Source organism: Vulpes lagopus, chromosome 1 (assembly GCF_018345385.1).
Source record: "Vulpes lagopus strain Blue_001 chromosome 1, ASM1834538v1, whole genome shotgun sequence".
Lineage (NCBI taxonomy): Eukaryota > Metazoa > Chordata > Mammalia > Carnivora > Canidae > Vulpes > Vulpes lagopus.
In genome coordinates, this window is record NC_054824.1 from 33,045,074 (window position 1) to 33,072,688 (window position 27,615).

At 36.8% G+C, this 27,615-nt stretch overlaps 1 protein-coding gene and 1 long non-coding RNA gene across 2 annotated transcripts; one reads left to right on the forward strand and one right to left on the reverse strand.

Annotated features, from left to right (window-relative positions):
* The first annotated feature begins 1,134 nt into the window (after positions 1-1,134).
* Positions 1,135-14,733, forward strand: LOC121494588. The gene is made up of 3 exons (XR_005988824.1): positions 1,135-1,321; positions 5,916-6,017; positions 14,675-14,733. It is a non-coding gene; the product is annotated as an uncharacterized LOC121494588 (long non-coding RNA).
* Positions 8,189-27,552, reverse strand: IRAK1BP1 (interleukin 1 receptor associated kinase 1 binding protein 1). The gene is made up of 4 exons (XM_041761133.1): positions 26,832-27,552; positions 18,716-18,781; positions 9,166-9,296; positions 8,189-9,063 (listed from the first exon to the last, which is right to left on the reverse strand). The coding sequence occupies exons 1-4, from the start codon at positions 27,144-27,146 to the stop codon at positions 8,793-8,795; spliced, it is 783 nt and encodes a 260-aa protein (XP_041617067.1). The 5' UTR covers positions 27,147-27,552; the 3' UTR covers positions 8,189-8,792.
* Positions 27,553-27,615: the final 63 nt, after the last annotated feature.

Below are 27,615 nucleotides of genomic sequence, written 5' to 3' on the forward strand. Positions count from 1 at the left end.
ATATGAAGCAAAACTATGAGGATAATGGAAAAGTGACCTTTGTCCTTTGTTCACTTTATTTCATCTGTCATTTCCTAATATAGTTGGAAAAGAAACCATATTCAAAAGTAAAGAATATACAGTCTTCCGTATACTTGATGGTGCATTTATTCCAGCAGACAGAAAATCTTACATTCAGCAATTTATTGGTGTATATTCTACTTATCCTTTTGGGGAAAAGAAATATCCATGTCATTCTTGCTGATTCAGACAGGTACCATGTGTCATGTTGGTGAGGACTGAGGCAGAGGATGTGGTAAGTTTTTTGGCTTCTGTGCATCTGTTTTTTACCCAAGAGCTTCCATCATTTTGTTTTTGCGAATTCTTGGGACGTCAGAGAACTGTAGCAGAATATTATTATAAAATCACATATCAATGCTAAATATTGGTATGTAGGACTTTAGAATTCTTTTTAATTAGATGACCACCTTTGACCCTACAAGGAAAAAACTCTGAAGTATTCCAGAGGTAACCAAATGCCGTGTAAGGTATATTTCACTTTCTAAAAACAATATGCTCCTAAAAGCTTTTTCTAAATAAATTTTATCTGATTTATATTCCTTTTAAACAACATGCATAAAATGAGAAAAAGATTCTTTGTGGAAAAAGGAAATAGGCTGTAAGGAAAAAAATTACTATAGAAATGCAGAAAAATATCATATAGCCAGATTATACGTTTCTAATTGGAAGATTATATTTTTGTGATAAAATAATCTGAAGTTCTGACACTTTATTTCACAAACAACAGAAAATTTACTGGTCATGATATGGAGTGTGTGTGTGTGTTTGTGTACTTTAATACACTTGTTTCACGAGAAAGGTCTATTTTCTCTTACTTTTATACAGATTAACTCAGTGTGGGTGGATAAAAGAGGAGTCCCTGTCTGATGATAGTAGACATTATGTAATAAGCAGTATCATTTTCTATATATTAATATGTAAATTGTTACTTTAAGCATTTTATTTTTAATGTTTTCTGATTTTGGAGATGGTTTTATTTTTTTTTATTTTTTATTTTTTTAAATTTTTATTTATTTATTTATGATAGTCACAGAGAGAGAGAGAGAGAGAGGCAGAAACACAGGCAGAGGGAGAAGCAGGCTCCATGCACCGGGAGCCTGATGTGGGATTCGATCCCGGGTCTCCAGGATTGCGCCCCGGGCCAAATGCAGGCGCCAAACCGCTGCGCCACCCAGGGATCCCCTGGAGATGGTTTTAGATGGTCATTCCAGAGAATGAAAGCATGGATGATACATATGAAACACTGGTTATTAAAGAGAAGGTAGTGTACATTTATGTGACATAAATCTGCTTTCAGATTTTGCCTTTGAGTCCTAATCTGATTCCTGGCTTGCACATACCCTTTCCAAAGTATTTTTTGAATTAAGATACTGTGTACAAAATGAAGTTAGGAAATGTCTTTTCTGATCATCTGGAAGATTTATCAGGTTTCTAGTAGTCTACTTAGTACTTATTGAATCCATGTTATTCCTGCATAAATATTTTAAAGACCAGGGAGTTAAGAATAATTACTTCCTATTTTAAAAAGAGGAGGCAAGGGTGCCTGGGTGGCACAGCTGTTTAAGCATCTGACTCTTGGTTTCGGCTTAGGTTGTGACCTCAGGGTGGTGAGATTGAGCCCCAAGTGGGCTCCTACTCAGTGCGGTGTCTGCTTGAGATTCTCTTCCTCTCCCTCTGACCCACCAGCTTGTGCTTTCACTCTCTAAAATAAATCTTTAAAAAAAATTTAAAAAGAGAAGGCATTCATTTTCTTTAAACATTAATAGTAATGGAGATACAGCAAAGGAGAAGTTCCTTTCTTTCTTTTTTTTTTTTTTAATTTTTATTTATGATAGTCACACACACACACAGAGAGAGGCAGAGACATAGGCAGAGGGAGAAGCAGGCTCCATGCACTGGGAGCCTGACGTGGGATTCGATCCCGGGTCTCCAGGATCCTGCCCTGGGCCAAAGGCAGGCGCCAAACCGCTGCGCCACCCAGGGATCCCGAGAAGTTCCTTTCTTTTAGTTTGTTGACTTATATGTCTATGTACCTAGGTCTGTACATACACATAAATATTAATATAATGTTTCAGATAATGGAAATCTGTGAATTTTAAAGCATTAAGACCACTTGAGAATGAAAAGTGGTCTAAAAATAATTATTGGCAAAGGGATATCACTGACTACAGGCATCTAGTAAATGGAATAGTTTAATGAGTACTACAAATATAAGAGGATTATCCAAAGTCCATTTCAAACCTTGAAAGTAAAAATAATTTATTTTGACATTTTTGTGATTTGATTTTTCTATAAATGAGAAAAACTGTAAGAAATAATTAGGTAACTTGATATTTATTCCAACTTTTGTCCCAGATTATTTTAGGCTTGTCTGGAAAGGGGGATATATTTTGGAAAGAGTATGAAAAAAGAACTCTGCTGTAGACAACACAATATACCTTATTTTCTGATACTATTATTAAGACTTGATAGTTTAAAACACTTGATCCACTATTTTCTAAATCAGTCATGAAAACCTCTTCATCCATAATTCATCTGAGTTCTTAGTGGCAAAAACTAAAAGACATCTGACCTTTTATTTGTGCTATAGCTGACTCAGTTAAGGGCACTCATGTGCAAGCTTTTGGGCTGTTTATCCTTTCTATGACTAGGTAGGGAACATTCATGAGAAATAGCAGTTTGTAATGTGAGACAGGGTAGGAAGCAGAGAAGAGTATTCAGAATTTATTATTATTTTTTAAAGAAAATACTTAAAATTTTGATTTCTTTTTATTAATTTCAAGCATTTTAATTTTAGCTTTTACCTTTTTCATAAATAATGTTTTAAGTGTAGCATTACAGCTGCACTGCATTCCATATTCCTGATCCTAGATTTTAAAAATCCTTTAGATTTATATGTTTCTTTCTAGTCTTTATACTCAGTTAGGTATAAGTGCATCACATTTATCTACAAGTGTTCAAAAGGCTTGGATAATAGTTCTGATAAGTAGCAGAAAGTATAATCTCCATTTTTATCTCTGGAAGCGATACTACTGTCACACCATGCTGTCTTCCAAGAAGTTCGTTATTCATTCAACTCCCATGTTCCCTTTCTAACACTCTAGTTCACACAGAAAAGCACTAGTTGGTTGGTCTGTGTGGATACTGCTGGGGCCTCTACTTTCCTGCCTTCAGGGATACTCTGGTAGCATAAGTGGCTAGAATCTGTACATTCTCAAGAGCTGCAGATGTTCTCAGTTATTCAGTGATGTGGTTGCTGTAGTGTTATGTTTCCAGAGTTATTCCCAAATAATATGAAAAATCATTAGTTAATATTACTGGTTAATGAAGTGTCTAAACATTTACATAAAACACTTCTAATGTGTTGAATTTAATATTAGTGAGAAAATTCCGTAGTATTCAAATGAAGTACTACACAACTGAATATTTTATTTTTTTTAAAAAGATTTTATTTATTTATTCATGAGAGACAGAGAGAGAGAGAGAGAGAGAGAGGCAGAGACATAGGCAGAGAAAGAAGCAGGCTCCATGCAGGGAGCCCAATGTGAGACTTGATCCTGGATCTCCAGGATCACACCCCAGGCCGAAGGCAGGTGCTAAACCACTGAGCCACCCAGGGATCCCCACAACTGAATATTTTAGATGAATGTAATGTTTAAGAGTAGTAACATTTTAGAATATGGTGAAATCTCACTTCTACAAAATGAAACCAATAGTCATTCCTCAGATATATGCTGACTTCTGTGGTTTGCAAATAGTTTTTTTTAAAGATTTTATTTATTTATGAGAGACAGAGAGAGAGAGAGAGGCAGAGACACAGGTAGAGGGAGAAGCAGGCTCCATGCAGGAGCCTGATGTGGGACTCAATCCTAGGTGTGGGACTCAATCCTAGGTCTCCAGGATCAGGCCGTGGGCTGAAGGCGGCGCTAAACCGCTGAGCCACCTGGGCTGCCCGTGCAAATACATTTTTTAAAGGTTTCTGCTGCATATTCATATTGGTTTCTTCACAAAGACACATCAGTTTATAATCACTGCATTTTTATCATTTTTGAAATAGGTACAATGACGATGAAAAAGAAATTCATGCTTATCTTACAGGTTCTGAACTAAGTGAAATATTTGATATATTGAAAATAATTTTGTATTTTATTTGGTTGAGATTCAACATTGAGTTAATTATACCTTACCCCCACTCCAATATAGAATATAGTATCTTAGACTTTCCATGATTCATTTAGCATAAACTAAGAAAAAATTTTTGATGTTATTTACTTAGTTGGGCTAGAGTTGATATATTTGAATCGTTGTACTAATTCTTTTTAAATGGAATTACAATAAATATGACTGATTCAGTAAAAGGTAAAAAGCATAAAAACTTTTTGTATGAGTTACAAATGCATTACTGCTATCAGATATAAATGATTTTCTAAAATAGCTTTGAAAGTAAAATAATGCTAATGGAAACAAATTCAATTTAAGCATCTGTTTATTAAAAGTTCTAAGTTAACTAAATTTATTAGATGCAGTTTTACAGTGGTTGCAATTAGAATTTCAAAAGCCAACTTTCCCTGAGCAGTATGTTATGTCCTATCAGAGAGGTTTGTGTGGCACAAGTGATAATGACTCGGTTGCCAAGGGATGAAAGGCAGAGATACACACTGATCTGTAAGCTTAAAGTGAGTATAGGTTCTGAAATAACTTAAGAGACTAGTTTAGACAATAAAATATTTGTTGTTGTATAGTCACAGACTTTTCTGAGAAAGCTAAGCTTTGGAGGAATTAAAGTATATATTCATTTAGCTAAAATATGCATTTAAAATATGCAAACATTTTGAACATACATTCTGGAATCAGTACTTTGCATCTTCCTTCCCTACTTCTATGTGTACCAGCATTCAAGTACTCTGCTATAAATGCTATCCCCCTGATAGGGAATAAAACAAAATATCTGCCAGCCAACTTTTCCTCTTCTTAGCCTTTTATTAGCCGGAGATACGAGGAAAAGAAATATTTAAGATATAGCCCTGCTGTTAAGGAGTTCATAGTCTTGTGTAAAGACAGGTGAAACATAATTAGTATGTAATTAATGGGATCAGTGTAAACCTGATGTGTGTGTAGTATTGGAGCTATTACTCTGTTTTTGAACTCTTCACCCAAAATTGTCTGCAGAAAGGAAGCAGAGGATGAGTGACAGAAACTTTGTATTTTAAAATACAGGCACACATCCCACCCCATCAGATGGTAAGTAACATTGATATTTGAAGGATATTTAATAATTTTTTTTAATTTAGGGATTTAACTGGTTTTAGGATAATTTAGATTAGCAGTTTCTCCAGCCACCTAGGCTCTTCATCCTTTAGTATGGAAACTAAGGCTGGGTGGAAACTGTTTTGAGGTAGGATTGGTGATCATCCACAAGGAATGTGGCTAACTGGGCATAACTGTTGGTTGGGATGCTGAAGCCAGAGCTCCAGAAGAGTCGCTGAGACAGAAATATCCTGATAAACAGGTTATAAAAAGTGTTATTCTTCTAATAAAATAGCATAAATCATTCCTCTTGAAAAAAATCTATTACATTATCCTGAGAGCAGTGTTTGGCTTGGATTAGCCACTGAATTCTAGTGTTTTAAACAAAACTGAACATATTAATTTAGGCCACATTAGATTATGAGAAGCTATTTGGTTATAAATACAATATGCATAAAAATAGTAAATGTTATTTTAAACTAATTTATATAGTGGGCTTTTTTGGGAATGAGTAGTAAAGCATTTGCCTCCCATACAATTTTGTAATGTAGATAATAATATATTAACTCCCATATTTGACCTTGTAATTCATGTTTTTATATTTTTAGGCCAGTGAGAAGAATTCCTTGCTATCAAGTTCTTATCAACAAGTCAGACAGAATTAGGGCATCCTCGACCTACATTCCTGAGGACATAATAATGATTATGGGGTATGAAGTAAAGCATCTTAAGTTACAAACTATTTTTCTAGGTCTTATTTATTTACATTGAACTAAAATTAACTGTCAAGAACACTGATACTTAAAAATAAGGTATATTTCTACTATAAAAATGTAATCTTTACCATGTAACTGAATAGAATCCTAAATTTTATCAGTAATATTAAGAAAATTTACTTAATAGTATTTCCTTTTACAAAGATGTTTGGAGTATAGTGGGTCTATTTCAGATACCCAAATGGGAAAATTTTTTTTCTTTCAGAAAACAGCAAATATAATTTGCTGCTTTCTGGAAGGATTTTTTTAAAAAGGGGTTCAGAATAAAGAAATTTTGTCAGGGTTAAGTTTGGGATAGGCTTTTCCCAGCAGGCTTTGTGGCACAGGTCCCCTAAGTCATTGTGAGATGCCAGTATATGCCATGTGTCAGAAATTAAACTGCTACCAACTGACAACTAAATCTGATACCCTTAGTCTTGAGCACATGGTATGTCATACCTAAACCAGTCCAATCTTTAATGATTTTTTTCTCTTAGCCACTCTACAGAATTGCAGGACTGCCCATTTTACAAGTTTTTCTTTTTTTTAAAGCACTATCTTTAAAAATTCCTGCAAATTCTAAAAAGTGTTTGGTAACTTAGAATTTGTTTTTAGGTATTTCATTGTAAGCTGAAAACTTTGTTTACCAAATATGATGAAACCATATAATGAAGCTATAGCTAAAAAAAATCTACACACATAATTAAATTTTTATTGAGCATAAACAATTTTTTGTAAAGATTTTATTCATTTATTCATTAGAGACACACACAGAGAGAGGCAGAGACATAGGCAGAGAGAAAAGCAGCCTCCGTGCAGGGAACCTAATGTGGGACTCCATCCCGGGACTCCAGGATCACAGCCTGGGCAGAAGGCAGGTGCTCAACTGCTGAGCCACCCAGGCGTCCCACAATTTTTTGTTGTTGTTCAGTCCCAATATGTTTTTCTATCCAACTGGATAAATAAAAGCTAAAATATAATTTATTTAGCCCTTTTTGAAATAAAAACATATCCTAAACTGGTTTTGTGATAATGCTATTTTTCATATATTTAAAAATCTATCTTAATATGGAAGACTTGGGAGAGCCAACTTTTAGTTGAGTTGACAGTAACCAAAGAATGCAGTTGCTATAATGGCTACTGTTTATTAAGTGACAGCTATGGTGTGCGAGGCATTATTCTTATGGTCTTGTATTTATCAACTTTAATCCTTATAGTAACATTGCAAGGTAGGTATTTAGCCTCATTTTATTGGTGAGGAAAGAGAAGCTTAAAGACATCAAAGTGCCTTGCTTGCGAAGTTTACACATCTGGTAAATTTGCCCAGCAGATTATTTGAAAGCCTGCTCTGTGTTGGCCCTGACACTATGCTGGGTCTGGGAATGCAGCTGTGAACCACATAGGATCTTCATTTTAAAGGAGCTTACATTGTAGTAGTAGTAGTAAAGTCAGATTTGAACACAGGGTGTTGGATTCTAAAACTTTTCTTCGTAGCTTTCACATTCCCTCCTGCCAAGGACACAACAGAGGAGATGAATAAAACTATTTCAGTGCCACTTAAGAAAGTGGTGGGATATAAACTACATCCTGGAGTGTGCTATAGGAAAAAAATATTGGTATATGAGTATGGAGATAGGTCAGAGGAAAAACCCTAGGACCTACAGCTTTATGGTGGGGAATGGGAAACCTATGCTAAGTAACAACAGTCATGGCTTATGAACACCTGTAGATAATGTGCAATGCAATAGCGATGCATTGTACTTGCTGCTACATCTCAAATAGACTTAAGGATCATTATCTCAGTGTAAAATCATGCACTGTCCCACACAGTAGCCATTAACCACTTTCAAGAACTTAAAAATGAGGTAAATACAATCAAGGAACAGAATTTTAAATTTTTAAAACTTTTAATTTGAAAATTGCTACTTGAAATTGCTGCTTGATGCAGTTACTAGCTCTTTTAAGCATGTCTGGAACAACCTGTGTGTGTGAATCTAGTTTTTCAACTACATTTTAGGAAATACAGATCAAGCATTTCTGATGAAAACTTAGCATCTGAATTAAGATTTGTTACAACATAAAGTGTACATATTTTGAAAACTTAGTATAAAAAATATAAATATCCATTATTTTTAAAATACTGATTATATGCTGAAATTATAGTATTTTAGACATTAGATTAAAATATTAAACTTAGTTCTAACTGCTTTTTAAAAATTTTTTACATTTTACTTTTTTTATACATGTCTACTCGGTAGTTTTAAGTTACATATGTGGCTTGTCTTTATTTGTATTGGAGAATGCTTATATAATCATAGGATTCTGGTGAAGAGGATCTGGTCCATATATTTTATTTCTGGCATCAAAATATTTTCCTAGTATACCTCACTACCCTTTTATCAAAAGATAGGTGTTCCTCATCCTTTCTATTAGTGTTAAGAATCATGCTAATAACTGCCAATATTTATTCCTGTAGTAGAAATATAAAAATTTCTTACATCACTTATATTATCAGTATATAATTGTGCATATATAACACATTTATTTTCAGAGCATTTTCCATAGTAAGTTTTTAAAAATAGAAAGTAAACTTAGCTATTTGTGGGACTGTATTCCAGGATTGACAGATTTTGGGGAGAAATATTATATACTACACAATATATATTTTCAGGACAAAAACAAACATAAAAAGTATAAAAATAAAATTATACAAACATTTTGGTTGGAATTTCAGAGGTTTTTTCTTTTCTTCTCTTTCCCTTTTACTTCAAAAGTTATAAATACTTTTGAAGCAGCATGTATTGTCGCACTTTTGATTTTTTGTTGTACAGTTAATGAACTTGAAAGTCTGGATGACTGGAGATCATCTATTTGGCCTTCCCATTCTTTCGTTTCTTCTTCTTTGATTAATAAAGGTTTTCCTAGAGTTTGGCCAACAAGGTTACAGACTTCTTGAGCTTTGCGCCATGCGTTCTCAACAGCAACAAGACAGGCTTGGCGTCTTGGGGATTAAATGCAGAGATTATTAATATGACATTCAATAAACTCTGGCACTGAATAGCTTTGTTTAATTAGTTGATAATTTAGGTAAAGATATACTTACCGAAGATTCTCAACAGAACCTGGAGTATGATAGAACTGGGGTTGGCTAATAACAACAGAGCTATCTAGCTTTTCAACAAGAAAGTTACAAATATTTTGCATTTTTCCAAATTCAGTAAATGTAATGCAGACCTGTAAATGAAATGACACTTGAAATTATTTTCATGCCTGATCTATTCTTTCAAGATTTTCTGTAAATATGAGTAAAAAAGGTAAAGTCAAATAACAATGAGGTCATTTTATTATAATATGTGACAGATAAAGCTATTTGATACTGAAAACTAAATTATTTTATTAAATTTTATTAAACTTTTAAAAAGCCTCTATATTTAACTTTTGAACATATGAAATACAGTTATAGTAATTAATGATCCTGCCTGGTTATTCTAACATCTATATTGGTTCTGGGTAAGTTTTTTCTCCTTATTGTGAGCTTTGTTTCCATGATATTTTGCATGCCAGGTAATCTTTCACTTTATGGGAGGTATTGGATATTCTTCTATTTCTATAAATATTCTATATTTGTTCTAGAATTCAGCTAACTGGGAAACTGATCTCTTTAGGTTTGCTTTTAAGATTTGTTAGGTGGGAATAGAGTAATGTTCCATCTGGTGCTAATTATTACTCCCTAATGAGGCAGGACACTTCTGTATACTCTACTTCAAGCCCTATGAATCAAGATTTCCTACCCTGGCTGGGTCTGTACCCAAACCCTGTATGTTCAAACACTGTTCCCTCTAATCTTTTTGGGGAATTCTTTACTTAGCCTCAGGTCACTTCTGCACATACATGTGCTGATGGGTATTCTGCTGAGTACTTGGTGAAGGTTGGGGAGGAGGGGTCCCCTCTGTAGTTTCTGAAGACCTCTTTTTGTGCAGCCCTTTACTCTCCTGCAAGCTCTAGCTGTCTTGTCTTGTTTGGGTTCTCAATTCTATTTCTTCAATACAAGGAGTTTGCCAGGCTGTGTGGGTTCCCTTCCCTGTGAAGCTGCCTGGACACTCTCTTAAGAAAGTGATCTAGAACATGGTAGGACTTTTTTTTTTCTTTTTTAAAAGATTTTATTTATTTACTAGAGAGATAGTGTATGAGCAGGGAGAGGAGAGAGAGGGAGAGGGAGAATCAGGCTCCCCACTGAGCAGGGAGCCTGATGTGGAACTTGGTCCCAGGACCCTGGGATCATGATCTGAGCTGAAGGCAAGTGCTTAACCGACTGAGCCACCCAGGCACTCTGACACAGTAGGACTTTTACTTCTTTTTTCTCAGGGATCACTGTGTTTCATTGCCTCATGTCCACCCTTTTGAAAACTATTTCATACACTTTGTCCAGTTTTTGGTTTCAGGTGGGAAGGTAAATCTAGTCAGTGTTATTCTATCTTAGCCAGAAGCAGAAGTCTTCTCTGTCTTTTGAAGAGAAGTCTGATAGTTTTGTTTCTTTCCTTTTTTTTTTTTTTAAATACTCTATGGTATTAGTTAAAATATCAGTCTATTAGTGAAAAATCAATCTCTCAGCCTTAACCAGGGTGCTAGTTTTTAACTTCTAGATAGTTTCCAAAATTGCATTTCCTTCCTGGTTGAAAATCAAAGCTCCAAAATGCCTATAGCTGCCTTTTTTTTTTTTTTTTTTATAGCTGCCTTTAATAATAAATACAGGGGTGCCTGGGTAGCCCAGTGAGTTGAGCATCTGACTCTTTGGCTCTTTGGCTCAGGTCATAATATCAGGTTCGTTAGATTGAACCCCTTGTCAGGGTCTGTGCTCAGCAGGGAATCTGCTTGAAGATTCTCTTCCTCTACCCTTCCCCAACTTGCGCTCTCTCTCTTTCTCTCAAGTAAATAAATAAATAATCTTTAAAAAAGTATGAAAACAAATACAGGGATGCCTGCCTGGCTCAGTCAGCTAAGCATCCAACTAAGTTTCCACAAAGGTCACGATATCAGCTCATGAGATTGAGCCCCAAATGCTTAAGATTCTCTCTCTCCCTCTGCCCCTCCCTGCTGTGCTCTCTCAAAAAAAAAAAAGAAAATACAGATCATACTTTTCTGCATTTGCATAGTCTAAATATGGAAAAAAGTCTTGTCTTTTGTTGCTATATTTAATCTATAACAGTCACAAAGGCACTGTACATATATTTCATTACATATAATGAAATATGGCAAGATTTATAGTGCTTTTATAGAAGTTGGAGGGTAACTAAATTTCAGAGTTCAAAGGCTTTCTCTGCATGCAGATTAGAGTGATTGAGCATAACAGGTTCCAAGTGGCAACAAAAGTAATTCTTTGCTATATAAGAACATAGCCCTTGAATTATATTTTATTGAGTTTAAAGATTTATTTTAGAGACCGTGAACAAGTACAGGGAGGGGTAGAGGGAGAGGGAGAGAGAAACTTTAGCAGACTCCTTGCTGAGCTCAGAGCCTGACATGAAGCTCGATCTCAAGATCCTGAGATCATGACCTGAATGGAAACCAAGAGGAGGCTTATTCTATTGCCCCATCCAGCGTCCCTGAAATAAATTTTATTTAAAGAAATTGTTCCAATTTCTACCCTGATTGCTTAAAACAAAAATAATTTTTATAAGTATACCTGCTTTCCTATGAAACATGCCCTCTTGGTATTCTTTGCTATTAAAAAAAAAAAAAAAAGTAGGGGCACCTGGGTGGCTCAGTGGGTGAAGCATCTGCCTTCAGCTCAGCTTTCTTGGTCATGATCTCAAGATCCTAGGATCCAACCCCACGTTTGGGCTTCTCACTCAGCAGGGAATCTGCTTCTCCCTCTGCCTCTGCTTCTCTCTTTCTCTCAAATAAATCTTTAAAAAAAAGCATATGGAGGAAAGGACAATGAAAATTCCTAAGAAGTTTGCTGATACTAGTTGTTTTTCGAGTCCCCTCCACCCCTAATTATCTGAGGCAAATCTAATCCCACAAAATCAGGTTTACCATGTAGTACTTGGCTTGCTCTACTTCCATAAAAAGCAGGAAAAACTCTCTGTTGCGATCAGCTCTGGAACTGGTCAAACAAGAGTCTGCCTTGCATCCCTCTTATCATTACCATCACTTAAAAAGTTAGCAGATGTAGCTTTTAGAAGTACATCTACATTCATTCACTCATTCATTCATTTTACAGATTTTATTTATTTATTCATGAGAGACACAGAAAGAGAGAAAGGCAGAGACACAGGCAGAGGGAGAAGCAGGCTTCATGCAGGGAGCCTGATGCAGGACTCGATCCCGGGACTCCAGAATCACGCCCTGGGCCGAAGGCAGGCGTTAAACCACTGAGCCACCCAGGGATCCCACATCTACATTTATTTTATTTTATTTTATTTTATATTTATTTATGATAGTCACAGAGAGATAGAGAGAGAGGCAGAGACACAGGCAGAGGGAGAAGCAGGCTCCATGCACCAGGAGCCCGACGTGGGATTCGATCCCGGGTCTCCAGGATCGCGCCCTGGGCCAAAGGCAGGAGCCAAACCGCTGCGCCACCCAGGGATCCCCCACATCTACATTTATAAACAGACTATCAGCTCTTTGTCCCAAACCATGGACAAACTATAGTTTAGGAATATGTGGGTTAAATGATTAACAAGAAATAAAAGAAATAAATTTGATAGAAAAAAAACTTGTATTCTTTTTCTAACAGTTCAAGAACTGCTTTAAGCCTGCCAATGCCCTGAACTTCGGCTTTTAAATTCAGCAATATGGTATATAATCAATACATAGCTCGAAAGAAATCCAAATTAATGAGGCAGGAGTCACTTTACTAAAGAATAGAGATGTTGCATCACAATTTTTAAGAGCTATTCAGGATAAAAAAGTTTTAATCTATCTCATATATTGAAGATAAAATTTATTTATTTATTTAATTTTATTTTTTTTTAAAGATTTTATTTATTCATGAGAGAGACAGAGAGGCAGAGACACAGGCAGAGGGAGAAGCAGGCTCTATGCAGGGAGCCTGACATGGGACTCGACCCTGGGTCTCCAGGATCATGCCCTGGGCTGAAGGCAGCACTAAACCGCTGAGCCACCCGGGCTGCCCTGAAGAGAACATTTAAGATAAATTCATATATCATATTCATAATTCTCATTTGTTTTATCATGGTAAAATAATGTGATTACAAATGTATACACATAAACCTATTTTATATACTCTCTTGTACTAGCTATATTAAATTACAAAACAGGTTGATACATAAGTGCTTCCCATCTCTTTGGTCAAGAAAACTCATTAGAAATTTTGGTACTAAAAAAGAAACTGAATTCCAAAATAGATTTTTTTTTTTTTAAAGTAAACTCTAGGGGATCACTGGGTGGCTCAGCAGTTTGGTGCCTGCCTTCGGCGCAGGGCGTGATCCTGGAGTCCTGGGATCAAGTCCCAGGTCAGGCTCCCTGCATGGAGCCTGCTTCTCCCTCTGGCTGTGTCTCTGCCTCTGTTTCTCTCTGTGTCTCTCATGAATAAATACATAAAATCTTAAAAAAAAAAAAAAAAAAGTAAACTCTACTCCCAATATGGTGTTCAAATTCATGACCCCAAGATTAAGAGTTGCATGCTCTGCTGACTAAGCCAGCCAGGTACCCCCCAAATAGGTGAGATTTTAAGTGCCTCTAATAAATTTGTCTCTTATTGAATAAATCAAATCTCAGTTCATTAAAAATATCTGCAAATGAGACTTCTGAATTATTGCTAATCTCAATTACCATAAAGAAACAGCCAAAAGCCTTTTTAAAAATACTTGGTAGTTCTAATTTCCATAAAAGGCAGGTGGCTATAATACTGAACAAACTACATGTAGTAGGCTAGACTCTCTTTGATTCTAGGCAAGATTCTAGAACAGATTATTTTAAAAATTAGTTTATAAGAAATTAGGAAAGAAAAAAGTTTTTATGAGAAGTAAAGAAGATAAGGCCTTTTGATTCATTTTGTTCCATTACCACAGGCCTCAAGCACTTTGCATATTTTCTTTTCTTTTTGGTACTGCCACAATCTATTCTTTTCTTTCCTCTTTAAATCTCTTCCTGCTTTCTTGGTCCTGTCTCTGAAGAAAAGAATACAAGTCTTTTTCACATTAACGGTCCTCCAAGAAGGCATCAGGAATAACAAAATAAGAACACAGGAATCTAATACTAAAATCTTGTAAAGTTCTCTAAAGTCTTGAGTTTCTTGATGAGATGTAGAAAACTCATCTGACTTTTAATTTTGCTTTTATTCCTAAGAGTGAGGTTCACCAACTTATGCTTTTCTTCTAATCTCTATCTTCTGAACGACTGCCAAATTATTTCTATCCAAAGGCCAACCTATTGAGCATGTAGATTTGAGCTTATTAAGAACAAGTCATGATGTACTAAACTTGACTTCCTAGCTGGCAAGTTATTAGAGAAATACTGTAGCTCTAAAGGATTTATATTTTACTTATTTAGACAAATCTTGGGATATACTGACATACAGTCTTCATGGCAACATTGTTGGTTAGGGTCATAGTTGATTTTTTTTTTTTTTTTTCTAATTACAGAGAGAGAGAGAGGCAGAGACACAGACAGAGGGAGAAGCAGGCTCCGTGCACCGGGAGCCCGACATGGGATTCGATCCCGGATCTCCAGGATCGCGCCCTGGGCCAAAGACAGGCGCCAAACCGCTGCGCCACCCAGGGATCCCAGGGTCATAGTTGATTAATGCTACTTAATATTTTTATTAATTACACAGATGGGTACACAGATGATCAGATCAGCAGGTGACAGAAAGCTGGCAGGATAGAATATAAACACTGCTTGATAAAATCAAGACCCAAAAAGATCCTATAGGCTCAAAACACAGGTCAAACCTAGTGGATAAAATTTTACAGAGATAAATATAAACTTATACTTCATTTTGAAGTAGCAATAACAAAATATAAAATAGAAATATGATTTAAAGCAGTATGTGAGAAAGGCAGTTCAGCAAATTGTAATTATTAATTATAACAGCTCAAAAGAAGGAAACAATGTGATGCAAGTGCTAGAAGTTCATTTTTCAACATTTCAAGATAAGGAGATAGTCATCTTTTTCTCATACGGGCTGGTTAAATCACAGGACACCATAGCTTAGGTGCTTTAGATGGAAATTGGTCGACTCAATAAAGAGTTTGTCTTATTATAAGAAATGATTAAAGAAATTGGGGATTCTTACCCCTGGAGAAGAAAAAAGTAGCATCAACATGATACTGAACTTCCAAGTATCTACCTGAAGGAACAAGTATTAGCCTTTTGTTCTTGAAGAGGTACCTAATGGATGAATAATAGTGAGTCTATCCTGGCTTAACGTTACAAAATTTTGTATTGATTAGATGTCTGAAGATGGAATAAACTTTTTATGCTCGTGCACTTATATAATTTCTAACTTTGGATTATCTTTAAAGAGAAGCAGCAGGGTAGGTAGAAGTTTATAGATAAAGAATCTTTAAAGTGCCTTTCAGGATGAAAATTTTAGTTATTATGTAAAATAATGTTCTACTATCTGATCTTACTTTGTATATTTAACTGTCCATGAGAATATTGGTATATGTTAGACATCATTTTGTACCTTGTGACCCCACCACCCTGGTCTCCACTGACTGCTGATGCTAACCTAAGAGCAATCATGTATTAGATTGCAGGATTTAAGAATTCTGGTTATCAGAGAGCCCTATGTAAAATATAAACATTTTCTGAAGAAAATGAGTACAAGACATTAAGAAGTAAATATAGCAGAAGAAGAGGAGCAGTGTTTAGCCAAGTCCTCATTTAGTCATCTTCTTATAGCAAAACAAGCAGCTCTAATGCATTTTTTTTTTAAGATTTATTTATTTATTCATGAGAGACATAGAAAGAGAGAGGCAGAGGGAGAAGCAGACTCCCCGCAGGAGCCCGATGCAGGACTTGATCCTGGAGCTCCAGGATCACGCCCTGAGCCAAAGACAGACACTCAAATGCTGAGCTACCCAGGTGTCCCTCTAAAGCGTTTTTTGTAACTGTACAGTGGGTCTCTAAAACAGCTGTCTAAAAAACATGCCCATTTTCCATGAAGCCTGTGTATTTGCTGGGACCATTCCTTTTCCTCCTTCCTTCCTGTATCTTCACAATAAAGCCCATTAACTTAAGATACTTAAAAGATAACCTGAGCCAATGTACATTCACTACAGCCTAAAGCCCTGACAGGCAATAACTACTGGAGGAGTTCCAGAATACTCCTGGCTTTTGATCTCCATAATACGGATTCTTACCACTCTGTTCTTCATCCTGTTGTGTTTTTTTTTTTTTTTGACACCCAATCTCTCTTGTGAATATTACCCAGAGATCCCCCAAACTGAAAAATCTATTTTAAGAAAACGACTGATATGAAACAATATCATAGTGTATATCATAAAAGTCATATTAAAACTTTTCTTATCTGAGAAGATTCATAACTCCCTTTTTAAAATAACTCCTTTTTAAAACTGAAGTACAGTTGGCACACAATGTTACATTAGTTTCAGGTATAAAACAGTGATTCAACAAATCTATACTCTTTTTAAGATTTTAAGTAATCTCTACACCCAATATGGGGCTCAAACTTACAACCCCAAGATGGAGAGTCACTAACCAAGCCAGCCAGGTGTCCAATAAGTCTGTACCCAGCCAGGTGTCCAATAAGTCTATACCCTCTATGCTCACAAGAAGTGTGGCCACCATCTGTCACCGTACAACACTATTATAATACCACTGACCGTATTCCCTATGCTGTACCCTTCATCTCCATAGTTTACTCATTCCATAACTGAAAGCAGGTTATCTCTCACTCCCTTTCACCCATTTTGCCCATTCCCCCAGCTCCCCTTTATCCTGTTTTGAAAGATACTTTTGAGTCCCTATTATAAAATAAATTTTGCCATGTGGATCCATAAAATTATCCTAAGTAATTTTAAAATCCCTTGAGATAGTTAAATTTTAAGTTGAAAATCACAAAACCATTAAAATTAGTATTGGAGCAACAATGTTTGTAGAAATTACTATCTCAAAGAGGTAAGAAACCAGGATTCTAATTTCTATTCTAATTCTTGTAACAGTCTTTGAGAAGTCTGAGCCCAGGTTATCTGAGATTAAAATTATATCCTTAAAATTAGAAAAATAACCTATTATATGCCTGAAGGTAGGACTAGATTATTTCTCAAGATATTTCCCACCTCTAAAGATAATCTGACTAGATAAACAAGAGTCCACTCTAACTCCATTCTTGTTTGCTTCCTGTGACAAGCAGGCAGTATGGACCTCGCACATAATCCCAAAATGTTTGGAAGCTGAAACAAATAGCAGTCCTATAATCTAACTACAATTATAACATAATTGTATAACAAATAATAACATGATTTCATAAAATCCAGATCATAAAATCTTTAAAGATAAGTAAAATGTATAGGCAATTGTAGGAACTAAATGTTATCATTGAGTATACAAAAATATTTTGTTCTTTTTAACTTGGGCAAAGGTTGAATAGTTTTTATTTATATTTTTAAAATTATTTATTTTGAGGAATTTATTTTTAAAGATTTATTTGAGAGAGAGAAAGCATGAGCAGGGGAAGGAGTAAAGGGGAGGAGAGGGCAGAAGGGGTAGGACAAGCAGACTCCCTGCTGAGTGGGGAGCCCAATACAGCTGGATCCCAGGACCCTGAGATTATGACCTGGGCCCAAGCCAGATGTTTAACCAACTGAGCTATCAAGGCGCCCCTTAAAGATTTATTTTTAAGTAATCTCTAAACCCAATAGGGGGCTTGAACTCATAACCCCAAGATCAAAAGTTGAAAGCTCTACTCGTAAGCCAGCCAGATGCCCCAAGTGGTTATTTTTAAAGATTTCTTTATTTTAGAGAGAGAGAATCTCAAGCAGACTCCCCAGTGATCACAGAGCCCAATGCAGGGCTCATCTCATGACCCTAAGATCATGACCCAAGCCCAAATCAAGAGTTGGATGCTGAATCACCCTGGTGCCCACAAGTGGTTTTTATTTTGAAATAAAATTTAACTTACCACAAACACAGTAAAATTGCATTATAAAAAAAGAATGTTGAAAAGTGTGTCAATCCTTATGTAAGGACTTTATTAATTTGCTTTTTATCTGAGAAGAAGAAATTTCTCTCCTGTAGTGTTTCCTGCTCATGAAGTGGTAACTTTACTAAAATTTTATTCAGGTGGCAATTAACTGCCACTTCCTCCTTGCTATTTTTATTCCATTTCAAAACAATTTCTCTCAAATAAATCTCATTAAAATTTATTTTAAAAGCTCACGCAGGGGTGCCTAGCTGGCTCAGTGGTAAGAGCATGTGACTCTTGATCTTGGGGCTATGAGTTCAAGCCCCATGTTGAGTGTAGAGATTACTAAAAAAAAAAAAAAAACTTTAAAAAACCCACAGATATTAACACCAAAAATGATTTTGAGAAAAATAATCTTTTATCAATACCATGGGAAGCATTTTTCCTGTACATTTCAGTTCAAGAGTAAAATAAATGCAAATTGTCCCCATAAAGTCATGCTGTTTCCAATTATGTTATGATAAGTACATACCTCTGCCTCCATGTGATAAGCATTTTCCACTCTTCTAAAATCCTTTGTCACAGTTACATTTTCTGCCTGAAGCAGAAAGTACAAGAGTATAATTACTAAAGGTTTGGCTACTAAATGCAGGGACTCTAAAACATAAAGCAGAAACCTGAACTTATTAAAATCAGAATAACAGAGTATGCAGAAAGAACTGATTTGCTTGATGTTTAAAACTTTCCTAAAAGTTACATGAAGTAAATTCAAAGTCTACAAATACTTGCTGAAAATTTCATCATTGTCACTCCGTTTGTAGTAATTTTTACAGTTTACAATTTTTACATTTTACATTTACATTTGTAATTTTACATAATGTAAATTTTACACAATGTAAATTTACATAATGTAAATTTTACATTTACATTTTAATTTTACATACATATGAGGAATTATTTGTACATAAAGCCTTTTGGATGTTATAGGAGTCTGCTGATCATGCTAAATAAGTAAATTTGTTTCATCATAGATATATTCCTGGTAATGTCTGACTGGTGGGCTCCCACACAAAATATGAGCTTTGTCCGGTTATCTGTAGGGTAATGGTTCCTAAGCAGAAGGCAATTTTGCTCCCCAGGGAAATTTGCTAATGTCTAGAGACATAACTTGATTGTTAAAATGGGCTAGAGAAGTACACTTTTATAATGTACTAAGTAGACACTGAATAAATGCTTCTGTTTACTAGAAACTGAGGAGGTTCCTAAGACATGGGACTAATTCTAGGAAAACTGGGACAGCCCCAGGTAACTGAGGACAAGTTGGTCATGTGATGGGTAGGGGTCAGGAATACAGCTAAATATTCTAAAATGCATAGGACGGCAAACAAAGAATTATCTAATCTAGGATGTTAAAAATAGTGCCAATATTGGGAAATCCTGCCATTTTGGGTACGAACTAAAAAAATACTAAAATATACTAGCCTAGTCCATTAAGTTTTCCCAACTAGGCTCCAGGGAAGCTATTTTATATCCAAATATAAAGGGCAGATTTTAAAAGACAAAAAGGTCAGTATAAGAATAACTACTTAAGTATATGAAGGCAGCAAGGTAACATTCTCAATAGGTATAAAAAAACCTTGTCATGGCTGGAATACACTTAAAAAGGACAAACATGAAGAAAACCACAGAACTTCACACACACACACACACACACACACACACACACGCTTGAAAAAATGGACCAGGATGCAATATTGTAAAATCAATAATTCTCTTGAAATTGATACATGAATACTGCAAAATATGAAAAGAAGTTTTATTTGGACTCCAGAATTTTATACTCTCTGGATTTTCTGATTGTATCCCTGTGGTGTAATTTAACATGTCCCTTGCAGACAGGAAATCTTCTAGTAGAAAAGTAATGAGGGCAGAACTTGCCCTTCAACTGTTTTACAAAGCTGTAATAATTTAGATAATGTGGTACTAATGTAGCAGCATAACCAGGATCAAAAGAACTAGTATTCCAAAACTAATCCAAGAATGTCTGAAGACAAGTATAATACCAGTAACATTTCAAAACAACAGGCACAGCAAGCAATATGGAATCCTCATGACATACAATCTGCCCCTAATCTCTCTGAGCAGCAACTATGTGGTTAAAGGTAAATCCTGATTAGGTCTAAACCATTCAGGATTATCACAACTAATTTGCTACATGATTAGGTTAAAAAATGGGCAGAAATCTAAATTTACACTAATTAGTATATGCCATTTCTCTGGCCAGACAATTTAGATCGTCCATTTAACATGTCCTGTGAACTACAGGAGTATTTGTTTTTATATGGTTGCAGGAAATAAGAACTATTGACTTTCTTGTTATGGTACAGTATGTGGTGTAAGGCTTGGGAATATTGTAGCCATTTTAGTATCATGCAGGAAGCACAGGAAAGCCAGGAGAACTGCATCAAAACAGAGTCTTGACCATTGCATACCTGATGTGCATATTATTCATTTAAGATTATGAAAGCAATACTTTTAATTTTTATTATTATAATTTTTAAAATACTTTTTTTAATAATACTTTTTTAAAAAAAGATTTTACTTATTTATTCACGAGAGAGAGAGAGAGAGAGAGAGAGAGAGAGAGAGAGATTGGCACAGACACAGGCAGAGGGAGAAGCAGGCTCCATGCAGGGAGCCTGATGTGGGACTTGATCCTGGGTCTTCAGGACCACATCCTGGGTTGAAGGTGGCACTAAGCCACTGAGCCACCCAGGCTGCCCATACTTTTTGTTTTTAAGGGCAATTCAAGTTAAGTTCTTGCACACGCAGTAAAAGATAAGATTTCAGTACATGATTTCAGTACAGCAACTTACCCATTTAGGAGAAAACAAAACCCTTTTCCTTACACCAAAGTGAATTCCCACACACCAAATATTTAAGTAGTATCAAGGGTCCCTAAAGGTTCCAGGAAATATTAGTTAATAGTTATATAACCTTAAGCTTCGGAAGGATCCTTTAAGTGTTACACCAAAGGCAAGAAACATATAGAAAAGATTAATGAATTTGTCTAAATAAAACTTAAACATTTTGTATGTTCAATACTGTAAAAGGTATATGGCAAGGATGAAATTGGGAGAATTTTTTGCAATACATGGAAGACAGAGTTGTTGATAAAGTTCCCTTAATCTTGAAAAAGAAGATCAAAGCCAGAAGTATCACAATCCCAGATATCAAGATACACTACGAAGCAGCAGTAATCAAAACAGTAAATATTGGCACAAAAATAGATGCATACCAGTGGAACGGAATAGAGCTCAGAAATAATCCCACACTTATAAGGCCTATGATAATTAATTAATCTATGACAAAGGATGCAAGAATATACAATGAGAAAAAGGCAGTCTCTTCAACAAATGGTACTGGGAAAATTGGACAGCTGCATGCAAAAGAATGAAACTGGACCACTTTCTCACACTATACATAAAAATAAACTCAAAATGGATTAAAGGCCTAAATGCAAGATCTGAAACCATAGAATTTCTAGGAGAAAACACAAGCAATAATTTCCTTGATATTAGCCATAGAAACTTTTTTCTAAATATGTCTCCTCTGGCAAGGGAAACAAAAGCAAAATTAAACTACTGGGACTACACCAAAATAAAAAGCTTCTGCACTGGGAAGAAAATCAACAAAACAAAAAGGCAACTTACTGAAAGGGAGAAATAATTTTATATGATATATCTGATATATCCAAAGGAGATAAAGAATTTATACAACTCATCACCACAAAAACAAATAATCCAATTAAAAAATGGGCAGAGGACCTGAATACAGATTTTTCCAAAGAAGGCATACAGATGGCCAACAAACACATGAAAAGATGCTCAATGCCACTCACCTCAAGGAAATGCAAATTAAAACTACAATGAGATACCACCTTATTATGTCAGAGTGGTTAAAATCAAAAACAAGAATAACAAATGTTGGTGAAGATGCGGGGAAAAAGGAAACCTGTACGTGACTGGTAGGAATACAGACTGGTGCAACCACTGTGGAAAACTGTATGGAGGTTCCTCAAAAAGTTAAAAATAGAATTACCATATGATAAGTAATTCTACTGCTGGTATTTACCCAAAGAAGACACAAACACTAATTCAAAAAGATACCTGCATCCCTATGTCCATTGCAGCATTATTTACAATAACCAAAATATAGAAGCAACCTAAGTGTCCATCCATAGGTGAATGGATAAAGAAGATGTCTGACAGACATTCAAACACACACACATTGGACCATAACTCAGCCATCAATATGTTGGATCTAGAAGATATAATGCTAAGTAAAATAAATCAGCCAGCAAAAAACAAATACCATATGATTATATACATATGTGGAATTTAAGAAACAAAGCAATTGACCAAACAAGGAAAGAAAAAAAGAGAGACAAAAAAAGACTTAACTACTGAGAACAAACTGGTGGTTGTCAGAGGGAAGTGGGGAGTGGGATATAGATAAATCAATAAAGGGGATTAAGAGTACAACTATCTTTTTAAAAAATATTTTATTTATTCATGAGAGACACAGAGAGAGAGAGAGAGAGGCAGAGACACAGGCAGAGGGAGAAGTAGGCTCCCCGCAAGGAGCGGGATGTGGGACTCGATCCCGGATCCTGGGATCACAACCTGAGCCGAAGGCAGACGCTCAACTGCTGAGCCACCCAGGCATCCCAAGAGTATAATAATCTTGATGAGCACTGAGAAATGTACAAGATTGTTGAATCATTATACTGTACGGTAGAAACTAATTTTTAAAAAGATTCCTTAAATTAATAAAGAAAAAACAACAGAAAAAATGGACAAAGTATTATGAATTGGCAATTTACATGAAATAAAGTTTAACTTCAAATGTGAAAAAAACATAAAACTCAGGAAATGACAGTAACATTTTTTTACTGAATTGGCAAAATTAAAAAGATTATGCCCATTATGCCTAGTGTAAACTTTTCATCCTAGACTGTAATTTTTCATAAGCCTGAAAGTTTGTATAAACCAGGAATTAATGTCCAAAAAACATAATTAGGGATGCCTGGGTGGCTCAGTGGTTGAACATCTGCCTTTGGCTCAGGGTGTGATCCTGGAGTCCCGGGATCGAGTCCCACATCAGGCTTCCTGCATGGAGCCTGCTTCTCCTCCCTCTGTCTATGTCTTTGCCTCTCTCTTTATCTCTCATAAATAATAAATAAATAAATATCTTAAAGAAAAAAACCCCAAAACCAAAAAGCATAATTAAGTATATGTGCTGCCGAAGCGAGCACCAAAAAGCATAATTAAGAACATGTATAAATACCTAGCAACAAGGATATTAATTTTCCCACCATTTTCAATAATGAAAAGCTGAAGCCAACTTGTATGATATATTCAATCTATTCCTACTACTCCCTATCTTAATTTGAGCACATCTAGAAACAGACTCTGAGCCAAGGATGTGAGTATAAACAGTTAATTTTTTTTAAGGATTTTTATTTATTCTTTTTTGAAAGAGAGAGAGAGAGAGAGGTAGAGACACACGCAGAGGGAGAAGCAGGCTCCATGCACGGTGCCCGACATGGGACTCGATCCCAGGTCTCCAGGATCAAGCCCTGGGCCAAAGGCTGCCGTAAAGATTTTTATTTATTTATTCATGAGAGACACAGAGAGAGGCAGAGACATAGGCAGACGGAGAAGCAGGCTCCATGCAGGGAGCCCGATGTGGGACTCCATCCTGGAACTCTGGGATCACACCCTGAGCCACAGGCAGACACTCAACCACTGAGCCACCCAGGCGTCCCTAAGCAGTTAATTTTTAAGATGATCCCAAGAAACACTGTAGGGGAGTGGGAAGTGAAATGGAAGGAAAGTAAGCCATTAAAGTATGTATTGCCAAGCGGTCACCACTGTGGGCAACTGGAACTTTTATCTGCAGAGAAACTCTGGCAATAAGGCAGAACACGTACCTCAGAATTAAGCTGCCCAAGAGGGAAGGTGTCTTTCCCCTCTCTCCCCTCAGTTGTTAGTTCAAGGCTGCTAGAGCTTGAGGAGGGGTTAATTCTCTGGCACTACTGACTGGCCCACTTGTAGGTGGAGCCAGGAAAAACTGGCAAGGAATTCACAAGTGTTGGCAGATGGAAGTTGGGCCTGTATGCACACAAATGTGAAGTGCCAAGGGATACAAGTGTGGGGTATCAATAGCATCTGCTACATCCCCTACTTAAAACTTAATCACCCACTGCCAAGACAATAAAGCAGCAACACACTACAGTGGTTAAGAGCAAGGGTTTTGAGGTCAAAATTCTTGACTAGAGTCTAAACTTTGCTACTTCCTAGCTGTGTGACCTTGGGTGGGCTCCCTGCCAATAATCACTCTGATCCTGTGAGTTCTCAACCATAAACAGCAATTGAAATGCATTTTCATGTGGTCGGAATGAGTATCAAATGAGATAACATTTGTAAAAGATCTAGCATTAAGCAGGATTTTTTTTTTTATAGCCAATAATATCCAAACTCCTCATTATAGCAAACAAAGCCTTTCTCCATGCTCTGTCTACAGCTTTCTGAACACATTTTCTTCGTAACACTTACTATATATTAGTTTATTCCTATCATGAGACTCCTTCAGCACAGTACCTATGTTTTACTCATTCTCTATTTTTGGTGCATAGCAACTAATACACATTTATCAAAAAAAAAAATACAATTATGAGTAGGCAAATACTGGAGCTTACAGCCTATGAAGAGAACATGCAAACCACAAAGCAAAATGTTATATATATAAAGTATAGCCTATGAATGCAAAGCAAGTGATACAAAAAGGTCTGTGCTCTGGAGAGGTTTAGAATATGAAGAAGACACCAGTAAAGCAAGAATTAAAATACAGACTAAGTTTTATTACAAGTGGGAAATGGAGTGTGGTATGACAGAGACTAGTGTTATGTTAGAAAAGGAATGCCAAGGAGGTGAGGTTGGTTGGTTCTTAAAGGAAAAAATGGGCATCAGCTAGTCAAGGAGAGGTGAGATAACAGGAAATAACAGAAAATTAGGCTCCATCTATTAAGCAGAGTAACCTGAATAGGAGGAAACCTTTAAGTAGGGCAGTGATGTTTATAAAACCCAAACTCCAAAATCTAAAATGAATAAAGACTTTGTGAAAACCCATTATAATTCATCCTGAAAAGTAATATGATTTTTTGCATTATCTACTGAACAAATCATCTACATGACTGCTTTCTTCCATTAGCAAAGTTAACTGGTAGATTACTGACCTTCTATCTCTTGCCTTGAACACTGAACCCTAATGTAATTAAGTTAATACAGTAATTTATTGTTTTACATATTAGAATTTACAGCCATGTGAACTTGGTATACATTTTACATAAATAACTTAAGAATTAGTTATATTATGCAAACAGGACTGCAGCACGGGCAACAGTTGTTTTGAGGAAATTTTTTCTACATATTAAACCATTTAATTCACATTACTTATAATAAGCATTTGAATTCTTTTAAACTGTGAAGTAATTAAGACATCTTTTCCAAATGACTTTTTAAATAACTATACTAGTAAATGCAGTACAAATATATTTTTTCCTTAAAATAAAGACTTGTTTTTTGGGTGTGGGTCATGTTTAACAATAGGCAGGAAGCATTGTTATGAACTTGGTGTTACCCTGGATAAATCACAACTCTGGCCTTTTGAGTCGTACTGTGTAAAATGAGGGAATTGGGATAGTTGACCCATTCTGTGGCTTCTAATTTTCTTGTATTCCAATTATCTGGAGGCAACTGTGGCTGGAAAAAAAGCGGATTTTAGTTTCAAGAAGACAACAAATACCACCCTACCTGAAATTTAGAGCATTATTTAACCTCTTTAAATCTAAATGGGGATATTAAAACCTGACTCACAAAGCTGTTGTTCAGATTAAATAAAGCTGGTTCGCTTCTTTCCTTTTTAGAAGTGGAGCTAAGATGTAGTTAGTGTTTGTTTCACGGACATCTCCCGTTAAGTAGCAGTATTTCATTTGTGTGGCATCTACAACATGTTGGCTTAATTGTTTTGAAAGTTCAAAACGAAAAATATTGCAGACATTTTTTAATGGAATTCATTTTTCCTCCCCACGTTACTGTTGGCGGAAAAATGCTGAAAAACCACTTAATGCGAAGCTTCACCCGGTGGGGAGGGAGCAGGCCACGCTTTTCGCTCGCCAACTGCATGGTGCAGAATCAAAACAAAGAATGACTAGTGTGCAGTACACTGACTTAGGCAACCATTTTACATCTAATGGTCAGGCCTGCCAGTTCGTCCTATCGAGGTTAAAAACAAAATTATTGGCGACAAATACCACCAAATAAAGACTTACTCGATTTGCATTCTTTTACTTTATAAGCCACTGAGGCTTACCTCAGTAAGGTAAGCTTACCTCAGGTACCGGCAATACGTCGTTGGCCGCAAGTTTCAGTCGGCCAGGTCGTGGCCTCCGTCATACCAGGGAGACCAACGTGCCCCTGACCCTCCAGCCCCTCCACGCCGCCTCCAGCAGGGACCCGCGGGGCCGGAAGTTCCGCCTCCGGTTTTTGCCGTCCGGCCCGAGGCCTCCCTCACGAAGCTCTCACCTGCAGGCCCTGCTGTTGGAGGCTCTGCGTGATGTAGTCCAGGCGGCGGCAAACGCTCTTCTTGGCCTCAGCCGCTGCCTCCTTGGTGCTGCTCACTAGCACCGCCACCTGCGCGCGGTCAGGGCCCGCAGACACCTCCGCAGTGCCGCTTACGTGCACCTCGCGCGTCGCGCTTTGGGCCTGTGCTGAGGAGACGGGGCGGCGGAGGCCGGGCAGCGCCTCACCGCCCGAGACCGCATTGTTCTCCCGGCCCCGGTCCGCCCAGGGAACCAGTTCCACGAACACCCGCGACTGAGGCGTCCGTTGCAACGACATAGTGATGGTAGCTACGTTTCCATAGCAACCCAGAGCCTACGGCGGCCCTTCCGAGCCAAAGCACGCCACGGCTTTCTTGCGCGCGGCGCAAAGGATCCCGGGAGGGGCTGGGAGGCCCCAGTGTTTCTGGAGGGTGCGAGCTGTGAGTTGGTGTTTGCCGTAAGTCCTTTACAAGGTGTTGGCTGGGCCAACGTGATCGTCGTTGTTGAGGTGTTTGCCTTACGGCTATCAAAAGTCTTAGCGAGTCGTCCCCGCCGCCGCCGCCCTCTGCAGAGCTCCGCCTTTCCAAGCCCTCCGCCCGCGTCTGCCCGCTGGGAAGCTCCCGATGCGACCTGGCTCGCCGCAGTGGGATTCGTTATTTTTTGTTTTATTTTATTTTAATTTTATTTTATTATTTTATTTTTTTTATTATTTATTTATTTATTTCACCGAGAGAGAGAGAGAGAGAGAGAGAGGGAGGGAGGCAGAG

Coding starts and splice junctions, on each gene's coding strand:
- IRAK1BP1 (XM_041761133.1), bottom strand. CDS start 27,146: ATGTCGTTGCAACGGACGCCTCAGTCGCGGGTGTTCGTGGAACTGGTT. Junction 18,782..26,831: donor TCCAACAGCAGGGCCTGCAG/GTGAGAGCTTCG, acceptor TTTCTGCTTCAG/GCAGAAAATGTAACTGTGAC. Junction 9,064..9,165: donor GGTTCTGTTGAGAATCTTCG/GTAAGTATATCT, acceptor TTAATCCCCAAG/ACGCCAAGCCTGTCTTGTTG.